A 14,157-nucleotide genomic window follows, 5' to 3' on the forward strand; every position below is an offset into this window, starting at 1 on the left:
GAATGGTAGGATCACCAACCCAAATGTGTCCACCATATGTGGGGAGTCATTGTGTGCTAAGCAAAGTAAGGTGACACTAGGAGGTTTCTAACGATCTGCTCTAACCAACACATTGTTGGGCCTTAAATCCCTATTTTGTGAACATGAATATTTTGGAATGTGGAAAGTCAAAGTTAGTAATAGTTAGGATTCTAATAGTTCCAAGAACTTGTTGACTGGCAATCCCAAGAATATGCTTAAAACAATTTCTTTGTAGCTGTATGTAGGAGCAATTGTCACTATTCCAAATAGATCTTAATACAATATAGTATTTTCTTGCCTACAAGTTTGCCTTTTGCCAGAGTTTTTTGTAATTTTGTGGTTAAGATCTTTGTGGTTTTGGATTTTGAATTGTTTTTACTACCACACTTCTATGAACTCGGTAATTTTGAAAGCTATTTTAGTATTATTCTAGAATCTACATCAAAGGGTGTTGATTATTCTTTAAGTTTCTTCACAACACTCCATTAATGAGTTTTGATTGATCAGAATTTTCTTGGATAATTCATGAGCACACCCTGAATCAAATGTGCATTGCTTTAGCAATGGATGAATGAATCAAATGGAAAAGGCTACTAAACAAGATTAAGAGAATGACAATAGTGTGAATTGCAAGAATCAAGCTCATAAAATACTACTATAAGTGCTAATCAGAATCACATTATGCAATCAAATTGGAATTCGACACTAGAACAAATAGTATTCTATAACCTAGGGACTCTTGTATTACCAAGTGTATTAAATCAGACAAGAAAGTATTCTAGCAAAGAGAAAGGCAAAATCTATACAATAGAGAGTTTTGATTATGGCAAATGCAGCACCTCCTATCTAGAATCTTCAAGTCAAAGTACCAAAGTTTAGTAGAAAGACTTAAGAGAAGATTGACGAGACCTGATGGCAAGCTAGCAGCTATGCTGTTCTATATAATGACGATTTTACAAAGCAATAATTTGCACCGACATTTTTTTGTAAGGGTAAGTATTGATAGAGAACCAAGGGACATTGTAGACCTTTTGACCTTCTTGTCCATTGAAGTTAAAATGCCTATAGCCACTTGGTTCACTAAGTATTAAGGTTGTCTTTCTTAGAAAGCTTTTGAAAAAAAAAAACACTTAAAAGTGTCTTAAAATTCTAACCAAGAGGATTTATTTGTAAAAATGACCATACTTTTGCTCAAAGATCCACTCAAGATCAGTTGGGTGATTATTTTACAAAGGACTAAACAAGAATTTGAGAAGTGCCACAGCTGCTAGCGAGACATTAAGAATTTAGTGCTACAGCTATTGAGACATGAATTATCTAAATGATGTAGTGGAAGGAGCAACTAAATAAATGCTCTAAATGATTTAGTAGAAGGAGCAACTAAATGCTACAACTAAGGAGACATGAATGATCTAAATGATTTATTAGAAGAAGCAACTAGAGCTAGACACCTTGGTGCACCATCAAGAAAATCAAAGAAAAACAAAAAAAAGTGCATGCTTCTGACGACTCTGACAATGAAGACTTTGTTTATGATGCTTTTGATGAAGAATTAGACTCCAACACTAATGGCAAAGATGGACATTTAGTTGAAGAGAAAGAAAGCAGAAAGAAGAAGAAGAAAAAGCAAAGAAAGACTCTAAGAAGGAAAAGAGGAAGAAAGTAGCAAAGAAAGAATTCATAGAGAAGACCAACCTAGGAAAGACCATCATCAAAATCAACAATACAATGCTAAACCAAGAAATCAAAACAACAATTGGAAATAAAAGCAATGGAATTATTTATGATAATTAGATACAACAATAGAGACCTCAAAATCAATAGTAGCAGCAACAACCACATTTGGTCAATTCAGGAGTTGGAGAAACAAGTTCAAACCAAATACCAAGGGTTTTGACATAGTTTGTAACTATTGTGAATGATCAAAGCATTCCATCAAAAATCTCCCATGTGCATTTAGAATGTGATTCTTCAACATGTACAAAAGTGGAAGATGCTTTAAATGAAGACAACATAGCTCAACTCATGGTCATTACTAGATCAAAGGACAAAGATGCAACAAAATAAAAATAAGACAAAGATCATCTAATCAATTGGAAACAACAAAACCAGATGATAATCAAAGTTAAGTAGGAAATTTCAAAAATTTCAAAGTAAGAAGGAAACAATTACTTCTAAATATCCTGAAGCTAGATTTGGCAAGGATCTGAATTTTCAATCAATTCCAAGAATCAGAGATAATGTATCCAAAGCAAAAATTTAAAAAGCAAAATCAATAAGTTTAGCATATGACTTCTTACAACAAGCACTACTTAAAGCTCAATTAAATATGTTAGTAGATCATATTTGAAACTTAGTCCCAACATTTTGTCATCAATTCATTACCAAACTCATGGAGCTGACTATATAAAAATCAAAACAAAAAATCAGATAGATGATGTGTTACCAATAGTTCAAGACCTACATTTTGATCATGCTCAAGTCAAGGATGTGGGTTACAATCTTCCAACTATTGATATCCACTTTAGAGATCAACATATCAAAGGTGTTCTTCTTGATGGTGGATTAAATGGCAATATTCTTCAGGTATAACCCTTGGGTATTATGCAAAAATTGAAAATTGAAGTTGTAGCTTTTGAATTATCCCATCAATTTTGTCATTCTCTGACTTGAAGAGGGTGACAATGCATACAACATGCTTCTCGATAGACCATGGTTTAGAACAACAAAACTTAAGAAAGTTGGGGAATTGTAGAGACTAATAATCAAAAAAGGGGGGAAAACTGGAAAAATGCAAATGAGTTCTAAAAACTTGCCTAGTTCATTTAGATTTTAAATTTAAAAGGGATCAACATGCTTGCAAAAGTAGAAGAAGTTGAAGAGGACAAATTTTTGAATAGTAACCCTTCTCTAGAGAGAGAGAGAGAGAGAGACCAAATGTTTGCATTTCCTAACATCCATTATTGAGAACATAAACATCTACCAAACACTCAAGAAGACCTTGTTGTAGCTCCTATCTAATAATTAGCCATTGGAGTTGGTGACACAAATCATCATGAGATTCATGTATGCTCTATCTCACTATTTCCAAGTTAAGGGAGGGCAAGAGGAGGGAGAACAAAGACTTCCTAGAACTGGAAGTCTATGCCAAATGCTTGCATTGGCAAGTGGGCACCATACACTTTGAGAGCAATCATCGGTCTATTCGGAGCTTTAGCAAGCACCATCGGTGCTGTATATACTAGGCATGACTAGGAAAAAGGCTAACTAATGCTTTGCCTTATGCCCATATGTAATCCACATAGCATACACCATTACTTCTAATCAATGTCCCATCAAGGAAAACATCTACTATATGTCAAATGCTTGCATTGGTAGGTGGGCACCATCCACTTTGAGGGAAATCATCAATCTATCCATACCAAGCATGTCTAGAGAAGCGGCCAAAAAGTTATGGACAGTTTACTAGACGGGGATAAAAACTATCATGAAAACAAACTGTCAACTGATGCTTTGCCTTATGCCCATACATAATCCACATAGCATGCCATGTTGCTCCTAATCAATATCCCAAAAAGGACAACATCTAGGTCTTAAAAATTCTATCAAATGTCTATGGAGATTACACTTCATTACCTTTTAGTTGCCGTAAAGAGGAAACCCATGCCATGTGGACCTTCCTATCCAAAGCCCTTAAGATTCCCCCTTTCTCAAGGTGAACGAGGAGGTAGGGGATGAACTAGGGGGAGAGAAAGGACTCAAATGAAATAAAAGGGAAAGGGCAAAGGGAAAGGCAAAGAAGGGAATGATAGGAGGGAAACAAGGGAGAGGTGAGGAGGTAGGGGATGGAGGAAAGGAAGGTAGGAGGGGATGAAGGAAAAGAAGATAGGAAAGAAGGGACAAAATGGATTAAGGGACAGAATGCGGCAAAGGAAGGTAAGAAAGGACATAGGAGGGAATGGAGGAGAGAAGTTGAAAAACATGGAGGGTGGAGGTGAGGGGAAAGAAGGGTACAAAAGGAAGAAAGGAAGGGAAAGGATCAAGGGAGGGGTAGAGAAAAGAAGATGCGAAGGAGGCTCTCTATTGCCCTTCCACTATAAAGGCAGCTATTGAGGTTTTGTAGCCTAGTACATAGACTAAGGCCAAAAGGACACCTTGTTTTGAGGTGAGATTTACTACTACCAATGGGAGCACTCTTGAGGTAGCATTGCAAAAACGTAGATGGAGAATAACTCTCATCTCCTTGCAAATTGTGGGCACATCAACACATCCCATTGAGAGGTAAATGGATACCATAGATGATGTGGGGGTAGGAGGAACCAAAACATATCCTCCATATGCACTTAGGAGGGCTAGGACCAAGAGCACTAGCAGCAAAAGGCCAACAATGGGGTGGATAGGGAAGAAAGAAATGGGAGATGGGAATGGCAGGTCTGTTGAGGTCACAACCAATGGAGCAAGATGCAACAATCGAGCAAACAAGGCATGGGCAAGAAAGTGAAGGAGGCTAGATGGGGGAGGAGGCAAAGAGCAACAAAACAAAGGTGGGGGAGGTGGCAGCAACACTTAAATCAAGTTGATCCAATTTTGGGAAAAAAAAACCAAAAAACTTTGATGTTAAATATGATGCATGATGCTTGAAGTTGAAGATGATTTATGAGCTATTTCAATGGATATGATGTTGAATTTAATGCATAATGTTAAATGAAGCATGATATCGAATGTGATGCATAATGTTGAATAGCGGGGCACTAATGTAGTGTAAATGAGGAGTGGGCTACTAGGTAATGTGTGGCTAGCTGATTTTCCTTTGTCACTCGTATGTATTATGGTATTTGTGTATTTTGGCCAGACCAAGTGGGCATCCAAAGTCATTTGGCTACTATTGTGGCAGTTCTATTGGGTTATGGTTTACATAAGAATGGTGATTTCTCTCTCGTGTTTGAAGAGGCAAATATGGCCCTAGTCTATATGCTCACAGGTCTTTGTTTTATTCTCACATAAGATCGTGTACCTATTTTAGTGGATTAAAAATAGGAAGATTTTTAAGGAAGTTTTGTGTATGTGGGAGAGTTAGTTCCACAAGTCATTCTATTGATTTATGGTTTACATAAGAATGGTGAATATGGTCTTGGTCTATATGCTCACAAGTCTTTGTTTTAATTTCACATAAGATCACTGTACTTATTTGAGTTGATTAAAAATAGGAAGATTCTTTAGGAAGTTTTGCATAAATGGAAGAGTTAGTTCCATAATCCTATCTAGTAAAAGCTTTATAAGTGAATATGTGGGAGAGTTAGTTCCTAAAACGTATGTATTAGAATCTTATATGTGAATTTGATCATTAGGGGCATTAGCTTGCACTAAGAATTATGATACAGATTTTGGAATTGTGTGTGTTATCCCTATTTAGAGCTCATCAAAACAATGGCATTCAAAACAATATAATAATTAGGTTGCAAGGTATGTACATATTATTCTTGTGATCATTTTGTCTTGCCCTTCTTACTAGCACAAAATAATGTACTATTATGACATCTTTTTTATAATGTAGCTAGGTTATCTTGTCAATAGCTAAAGCATTTCTTCTAGGATTACAAGTGCAATGGAAAGGGTTATGACGTGTACCATATGTTTTTAGTTATTACAATCTATGCTTACAAATAGGGTGCAAACATGGAAAATAATCTAATTTTTGCAAGCCAATTTTTATATGTGTGGTCTATACGAGTGCATTTGCATTTAAGTAATAGTGTATTTACCATGAATTCTAGAGTTAATGAGTGCATTTGGACTTAACATTGTATTTAGCATGGACTCAAGTTATACAAGGGAGGGTTGGAATGTGTTCCAGTATGGCTTTGTAAGTACACCAACACATGGAAATAAAAGTCTTGCTTCTAGTATGATAGTGGCACATATATGTCAATTGTCTAGTGGGGATTTGCACTTGACTTCTAGGTGTGAAGGGAGGGTTGCAATGTAAGTCACATAAGCTTTTAAATGGTAATAACTATATGCAAAAAATAGGGTAGTATGTATGAAAATCTTGATTTGTTTCCTTTCTAGTAAGACATCATATAGATAAGCTTGGGATTTGTTGAAATGTTTCTAGATTTGTAGGTTAGATTTGACCCCTTGACTTTTAATGGTTTTTGGCTTGATCAGTAAGGAATTTGATAAGACATGAATGTAGACAATTGTATTCTAAGTTGTCTTCATTGAGTGCCACAAATATATTCAAAGAATCTCATGTCCCATGATGGGTCATTCTTTGTAAATCTTAAGACAATGTAGTCCACATATTGGTTTTTGAGTGATAGATTTGCTTGATATACTCATGGGGAAATAGGGTAGTATCTTTTACCATTTGTCTACATTAAATGGTTGAGTCAAGCAAGCTTGAGATAAAATGCTAGAATGTTATAGTCTATGTATTTTGACAAAATATAGTTTGGTCACATGAATATACTAACATATGTAGATATTATTGTACATCAAGTGATATGAAATAGTATTGTAGCTACATAGATGTGTATATCATCACATGCTTTCAAGCAAGAAACTACATAAAATCATAGTCAATAATAAGGAATGACGTTGCTCACACAAAGTTAACAAACTTGGTAAATCCAAACAAATTTATTTTCAATATGTACATATAGTCTCCAATATGTCACAAATTATGAAACCACATCTTTATCAATTCTCTTTAATTTTCCAAAAAGCATTAACTAAATATATACTGACCTACTAAACTTTATTTCACGAAAATTTATCCTTCATGTGTATTTGCTAAAATAATAGATGATGATCAACATCCAACATACACATTGGAATTAGGTCTTATACTAATTTGAGTGTAAAACCCAAAGCATTTATATAAGCATTGAAAAGGGTACATTAGAAAAAACATTTAAACAGTATCAAATTTTGTTTTAGGTTTTTTTTTCACATCATGACAAAATATGAAGAGGGGAGAGGAGAAGAGTGGAGATGAGGAGAGAGGGCACAGCTAGAGAGCACACCAAAAATGACTAACTGTACACTAGAATTAGTTGAAAAAATAGAATATATACAAACCCTTTTAGGGTTAGGGTTAGGGGATCTAACCCTTTCCTTTATAGCACTCTATAAGGTTAGTGCTATGCACATATGATCACGTGATGGTGCTATGCACACATGATCACATGATGTTGAGCGTGAACTCTCAACACCTTCCCTCAAGATCAACATCATGAAGTAGGCCTTCCCTCAAGATGATGATTCTGGGGAATCGAAGAAGGACTAAGCATTACATTCCATCACACCCCTTTAATGGGAATGTCCTTCCTCTGCATCAAACCAAGAGCTAGTCGGTGTTTCTCGAATAGCTCTTTACCGAGTGGTTTGGTAAAGATATCTGCAACATTTTCTTTGCTATCACAATGCTGTAGTGTGATGTCACCAAGTAACACTCTTTCTCTGATGAAGTGCTCTCTGACATCAATGTGCTTTGTCCTGGAGTGATATACTGGATTTTTGGCCAATGCTTGAGCCGATTGATTATCACAGTATATTGTTGTTGGCTTTGATGCATCAAAGTAATCTGTTTCTGGCAATAGTCTTCTGAGCCATATAGCCTCACATGCACCTGTAGTGAGTGCTCTATATTCTGCTTCAGTTGAAGACAAAGAAACAGTTGGCTGTTTGTTTGACAACCATGATATAGCACCTTGACCAAGGAAAAATGCATATCCCTGTGTCGATCTCCTGGTCTCATGATCTCCAGCATAGTCACTGTCACAGTATCCATGCAACCGTGGATGACTTCCTCTGTATTCTATCCCAAATTGTCTTGTACCTCTGATGTATCTCAAGACTCTTTTGGCTGCATTCCAGTGAGACTGTTTTGGATTTGCCATAAACTGTGCTAGTGAGCTTACTGCATAACAAATATCTGGCCGTGTGATTGTCAGATATATAAGAGATCCAATGAGTTGCCTATAGTATCTGTCATTGACTGTAGGCTTTTCTGAATCTTTAGTAAGTTTCAAACTCTATTCCATGGGAGTGGCTGCAATCTTGCAATCTGCCATATGAAACTTCTTCAGGAGACTGTCAACATATTTGAGCTGACTCATGAATGTGCTATCCGAATCTCTCCAGGACTCAATTCCAAGACAATAGTGCATAAGTCCAAGATCTTTCATGTCGAACTCTGCAGATAAGTCTTGTTTTAGTTTTTTGATGAAGCTATCCTTGCTTCCTGTCACAATCAGATCATCTACGTACAAAAGTGCAATAGTAATATCTTCCCCTTGAACTTTGTAGTAGAGAGTATGATCTGCATTGGACTTCATGTATCCCAGATCAGCAAAATACTTGTCAATTCTGCTGTACCAACTTCTGGGGGCTTGCTTTAAGCCGTAGAGACTTTTCTTGAGATGGCAAACCTTGTTCTCTTGTCCTGGTTCAACATAACCGGCTGGTTGTTGCATGTAGACTTCCTCGTCTAGATAACCATTGAGAAATGCATTCTTGACATCGAGCTGATACACATTCAATTTGCTAAGTGTCGCTAGTGATATCAAGAACCGTATGGAATCCATCTTTGCTACTGGAGCATAAGTCTCATCATAATCTTGACCATATTGTTGTGCAAATCCTTTTGCAACTAATCTGGCTTTGTATCTCTGAATACTGCCATCTGGATTGTACTTCACTTTGTATACCCATTTGTTGGCTATGGCCTTCTTTCCTGGTGGAAGGTCGCATAATTTCCAAGTGTTATTTTTATACAAAGCATCCATTTCTTCATTCATAGCAGTTTGCCATTCTGGCTTATCTACTGCGTCTTCGAAGTACACTGGCTCTTCTGTAGCCATGATGGTAGTCATAAGAGCATAGTTGGTGGTTTCCACCTGAATTGCTTTGCCTTTCTGAGCATATGTCAATCTGGCTGGTGGTCTGCTTTCCCTAGTAGACCGTCTGAGCTGCTGTGGCGCTGATTGGGGTGTTGCTGGCAATTCTTGCTCTTCTTCATCAACCTGTTTTGTAGATGACTGTGAAGTCGATGCTTCTATCTCGTGTGTAGGTGAGGTTTTCCATTCTGATTCCTCATCGAAGATTACATCTCTGGAGATAATGACTTTGCGGTTGATGGGATCATACAATTTGTATGCTTTGCTTTCTTCACTGTAGCCAACCATGATGCATTTGCATGACTTCGCATCCAATTTCCTGCGATGATCATCATGTATGTGGGCATATGCTATGCAACCAAATATGCGGAGATGCCCAATGCGTGGCTTGTGTCCAGTGAATGCTTCATAAGGAGTCATACCTTGTATTGGTTCGGTAGGAAGCCGATTAAGCAAGTAGTTAGCTGTAGCTATTGCTTCTGCCCAATACTGGTTCGGAAGATGCTTTTCACTAAGCATTGCTCTAGCACTGTCTGCTAAAGTCCCATTCTTCCTTTCAGCTCGTGCATTTTGCTGAGGAGTATCTGCACATGTGAATTGTCTTCGAATGTCGTGATTTTTGCAAAAGTTCATGAATGCTGAAGACATGTATTCACCTCCTCTGTCTGATCTCATGACCTTGATCTTTCTGCCTGTTTGGTTTTCTACCATGGCTTTGAATTCTTGAAATCTGGCAAACACTTCAGATTTCTCTTTCAGAAAGTAGACCCAACAATATCTATTGTAGTCGTCGATGAAGGTCAAGTAATAAAGTGAACCATTGATGCTGCGGGTCTGGGCATAACCCCATACATCTGTATGAATCAAATCAAGAATACCTCGTGCACGAGAGGTACTTCTAACAAAGTTGGTTCGCTTTTGTTTGCCGAAGCAGCATGCTTCACAAACCTTTCCAAGAAACTGTAGCTTCGGAATCCCAATTGCCATATTTTGATTCCTGAGATCTAACAAGTACTTGAAGTTGACATGACCATATCTCTTGTGCCATTTTGCAGATAGTGGCATCTGTTGCATTTGAGCTGACATGGCATGCTTATCTGGTACTGTAGCTAGCATCCTGTATAAGCGTCCTTCCTTGACACCTTTTGCTACTAGCTGACCTCTTTTGGATTTGTCTCTGATAGTGCATTCATCACCGTCGAAGATGACTTTGTAGTTGTGTTCCGTCATTTGACCTACTGACAAAAGGTTCTTGCTGAGCTTCGGAACATAGAGCACATCTTTGACTAATCCTTTTGTACCAGTGTTCATAGGGATAACACCTGTCCCTTGAATTGGATTCGGTGTATTGTTGTCTGCTGTGTAGATGACATTCTTTTGACCTTCTAATGGCTTCATTTTTGTGAACCATTCCTGATGATTTGTCATATGAGATGATGCACCGCTGTCGATGTACCAAGGATCCTGTTCCACTTGGTCGACTTGATAGCTGAAATCCTCTTTGGGATTGAAATTAGTGTCTAGGTGCATTGTATCAGTCTGATGCAATTCCTCACTTGCAAGAAACATATTTCCATGTTCATTTGCAAAATGACTGTGACTAGAATGTCCACCACGATGATTTCCTTTTCCTCGGGAATTCCCTCGATTACTACTGGATTGACCGCCTTGGTCATACTGCTTCTTGCGGCAATCTCTTTCATAGTGTCCAAACTTGTGACAATAGTTGCATTGAATGTTTGACACATTGGTGGATGCATTCCCTCGTCCTTGGAATCTTCCTCGGTTGGAATGATTTCCTCTTTGCTGATTTTGATGTTGCTGAGGATGCTGCTGATGCTGATGCTGATTTTGACTTTGATTTTGTTGATGATGACCACTTTTCTGATATGATCTACCTCTGTTTTTGCCTTTGCCTTTGCTTCTGTCTGAAGCTGTGAATGCCTGATCATTAGAATGACCTTTACGTGCTTGAATGGCCTGAGTCCTGAGTTCTTCACCAAGTAGAACTGACTGAAGTCCTTCCAGTGTTGGAATTTGCCGTTGGATGGCAATACTCTGGACTAGATTCTCATATCCTTCTCCTAGTCCATTCAGGATTACTTGAACCATTTCTGCGGGATTCATAGTCTCTCCTGCTGCTGCAAGTTGATTGTTGTAGTCTTTGATGCGGAGTACATAAGCATGACCGGTTTCACTGCTATTGTGGAAACTCTGGTTGATCTAGTTTCTCAGGGTGAGAATCTTGGATGTGTTCTTGGACTCATAGAGAGCTACGAACATATCCCATGCTTCTTTTGATGTCTTGACTGTGTTGAGCTGTCCTAGAATGACATCTTGCACATTCTGCTTGATCAGGTGATAGGCATACTTGTCTTTCTTATCCCATTTCTGCTTGAGCTCGGCGGGCAATGGCAGGATCTGCTACTGGTGCGGAAACTGTTTGTGTAGATGTAGATCCCGATGTAGATCCCGTTGCTGGTGCTATGACAACAGATGGAGTAGAGCTACTGGTGGCTGGATCGGCCAATGGTCTAGGTATAGATCCATCGACATACTCCCATTTGTCCTGAAGCACAAGAATGGTCTCCATTCGGTATTTCCATGTACCGTAATTGGAGTTGTCTAACTTAGCAAATGCCTCCAGATTGAGGTTGCTAGTCGACATGGTGCAAACAATGTACTCAAAAAGTGTCCTGGAAAACTCTGTATGAATCAACTGCAAATACACTGAAGATGCCAAGTGAAATCTCTGTACCATCGGTGAAGATAGAACTGCAGTATATAAGATCTGATCTGTGTTACAAGGCTTGTGGCAATGATGCCGGGAATAGCCAAGAGGCTTTACAAGGCTGAAAAAATGATGTGCACGATGCCGTGAGATAGCCAAATAGGCTTTACAATGGTGGCATGTGTGTGTGAAATCAAGTGCTATCTGCCCACTGAATCAATCTGCAATGCCTCTGAACTCTGAAGTCTGCTCACTGAACTGATGAACGTACGGTTTCAGGTAATGTAATGATGTGAAATCGGATGTGAGCGTATGGACTGACTCCGAGTAGGTACTAGTCGGGAATTTCGGGCATGGCTTAGATTGGCAACTTGGGGAATTCAAAGCGTCCCCTCTATGGCGATCTAGTCTACTCTGATCTAGATCTAAACCAACTGTCGATCGATGAAAGAGCAGCAAATAATTCCTTTTCCTTTGTTCTTTTTAAGTGCTGGGTCAGATGCGTCGATGTAGAGGCAAATGTGCGTGAAGGAAGTGGTTTTATCGGCGAGGCTCAAATGTGAGTGTAACTTGCGCTGAAATGTGCGCGTGATGTAACGAGCGCGTAGAGCACGAAAAATCGAGCGACTTTCCTTTTTGGAGCACCCTCAAATTCTTCCTGGATCAAGAGATATGACTTGATCTAGGTGGAGGGGCAAAAGGAGTGCAAATGGTGCTCAATGATGATGTGTCACTGTGAGTCACATGTAGTGATGATGTGGCACTGTGCTTAGCAAGAGGTGTGCCAGTGAAGCTCTGTGCTGAGGTGGCAGGAGTGTGCACATGCAGTGTGTGCACAGTGTGCCTGGCAAGGGACTGTGCCTGCAGGGGTCAGTGCTGACTGGACTGCTGAGGTGGCACTGATGACGTGGCTTGATGACATGGCACTGATGCCGTGGCTTTGATGATGTGGCAGTCGGTGATGATGTGGCTTGCTGACGTGTCTTGCTAACGTGGCATGTGACGTGGCAGTCTCACGGGACTGTTGACGTGTCTAATAAGGATTGCCACGTGTCAGGATAATGTGGTGACGTGGCACGTGGGTAGGATAAGGTTGCCACGTGGCACAAATTTGGCCAACCAAACCCAACCCAAGTAAACTTTACTATACCAACCTAGCAAGGTTACTCTAATCTAACCGTAGGTATATTTGATCCGCCACGTGTCGTTATTTGAACCATTACTGGGTGATAGCCCCATCTGCCATGTGTCACTCTCTTGAGGTTAACGGAACCGTAGAGATTCCGGTGATGATGGAATCTTGCAGGTCGTTTGCGATGGAAATCCTGGAGGCGCTTTCGTTGAGGAGTTCTATCATTGATCGCCTTTGTTGTAGTTTGCAGCTGTAGTTGGTCATTAGATTTGCTAGAAGCGTGGGCAGCGATGGGAAGCAAGGGAATCGATATTCATGAGGAACCATTGCCGGGGACACTGGAACAAAGGTCATCAATTAGGCTCGAAGCGGAAGAGCAATCCGCATTGAGCCTATATCTGTTGATCACAGAGAGAACATCGAAGTGGCGCAATAAGGTGTTCTTGGAGAGCTCTCGCAGCATGCACGGCAACTGGAAGGTGGTGATCAACGGAAATGCGAGGCATCAATGGCCTCTAGTCACCCATTTCAAAGGCTGCAAGCCTTGCGGTGGAGCTCGCAGAGATGCAGCCCAGCTTCCATGCATGCGTGATCTGCAGCGAGCCTTCAACTTCACAAATAATCAGATTCTGAAGCTATATGGCTTCCGGCATGTTCCGGCATGCGACCTTGGAGTCGATCAAAGTAGAGCGCTTGCATCCTAGATCAATCAACGACGTGGAGGTCGACCATTGTATAGAGTCTTTGCGCGCTGCCTTGCGCCCGTGATCGTTGAAGGCTCTGAGGGACTGAGCGGGTTGTTGAAGATTCCATCGGAGGCTATAGCTCGCAAGCTCGAACTTCTTCTCGAGATCATGCACAGTGGATTGAGACGAAGAATGGCATTTTCCCGCCTCCCTCATCACTTCCTCCTCATCCAGCCCTCCGGCGCTGCGGGTCTTCTCAGTCTCAAGGAAGCATTCCAAATCTCCAAGGAGGAAACTCGATACCCACCTGGCCTCGAGATCTGAATTTTTTGCAGTATTTGATGTGCTTTCCGGAAGTATTCACAACTGTTGGAGTAGATACGGAGCATCAGCGGGATGGCGAAACGAGTAATGAGAATGTCTCACAAAACACAAAATGAATTAAAATCCTCACAAGGAAATCTCAGAACTCTCTCTTAATGAAGACCTCTCATGATGGAAATCTCAGAACTCTCTCAAGAGAAATCACTTTTCCCAAAAACAAAGGAAACAATGACGATTTGCACAATCACTCCTATCTTTCTATTCTTAAAACCTTTCTTTCTCTCTTCGAGGAACAAGAAAGCTCTCAAGAATAGAATTCTCTCGCATAAGGACAAAAAATCTCTCACAAACTCTTGAAGG

General features: G+C 39.7%; 1 protein-coding gene across 1 annotated transcript; it reads left to right on the forward strand.

Annotated features, from left to right (window-relative positions):
* Nucleotides 1-13,077: 13,077 nt before the first annotated feature.
* LOC147880697 (xyloglucan 6-xylosyltransferase 1-like) lies at nt 13,078-13,491 on the forward strand. The gene has a single exon (XM_087370657.1). It carries the CDS (start codon nt 13,078-13,080, stop codon nt 13,489-13,491), a length of 414 nt encoding a protein of 137 aa, XP_087226783.1.
* The last annotated feature ends 666 nt before the right edge of the window (nt 13,492-14,157 follow it).

This window comes from Dipteris shenzhenensis, chromosome 32 (assembly GCF_047967505.1).
Source record: "Dipteris shenzhenensis isolate YYH24624 ecotype China chromosome 32, Dip_SZ_1.0, whole genome shotgun sequence".
In the NCBI taxonomy this organism is placed as follows: Eukaryota; Viridiplantae; Streptophyta; class Polypodiopsida; order Gleicheniales; family Dipteridaceae; genus Dipteris; species Dipteris shenzhenensis.

Bases quoted from the DNA above. Each gene is read 5' to 3' on its own strand.
- LOC147880697 (XM_087370657.1), top strand. From the start codon at position 13,078: ATGGGAAGCAAGGGAATCGATATTCATGAGGAACCATTGCCGGGGACA.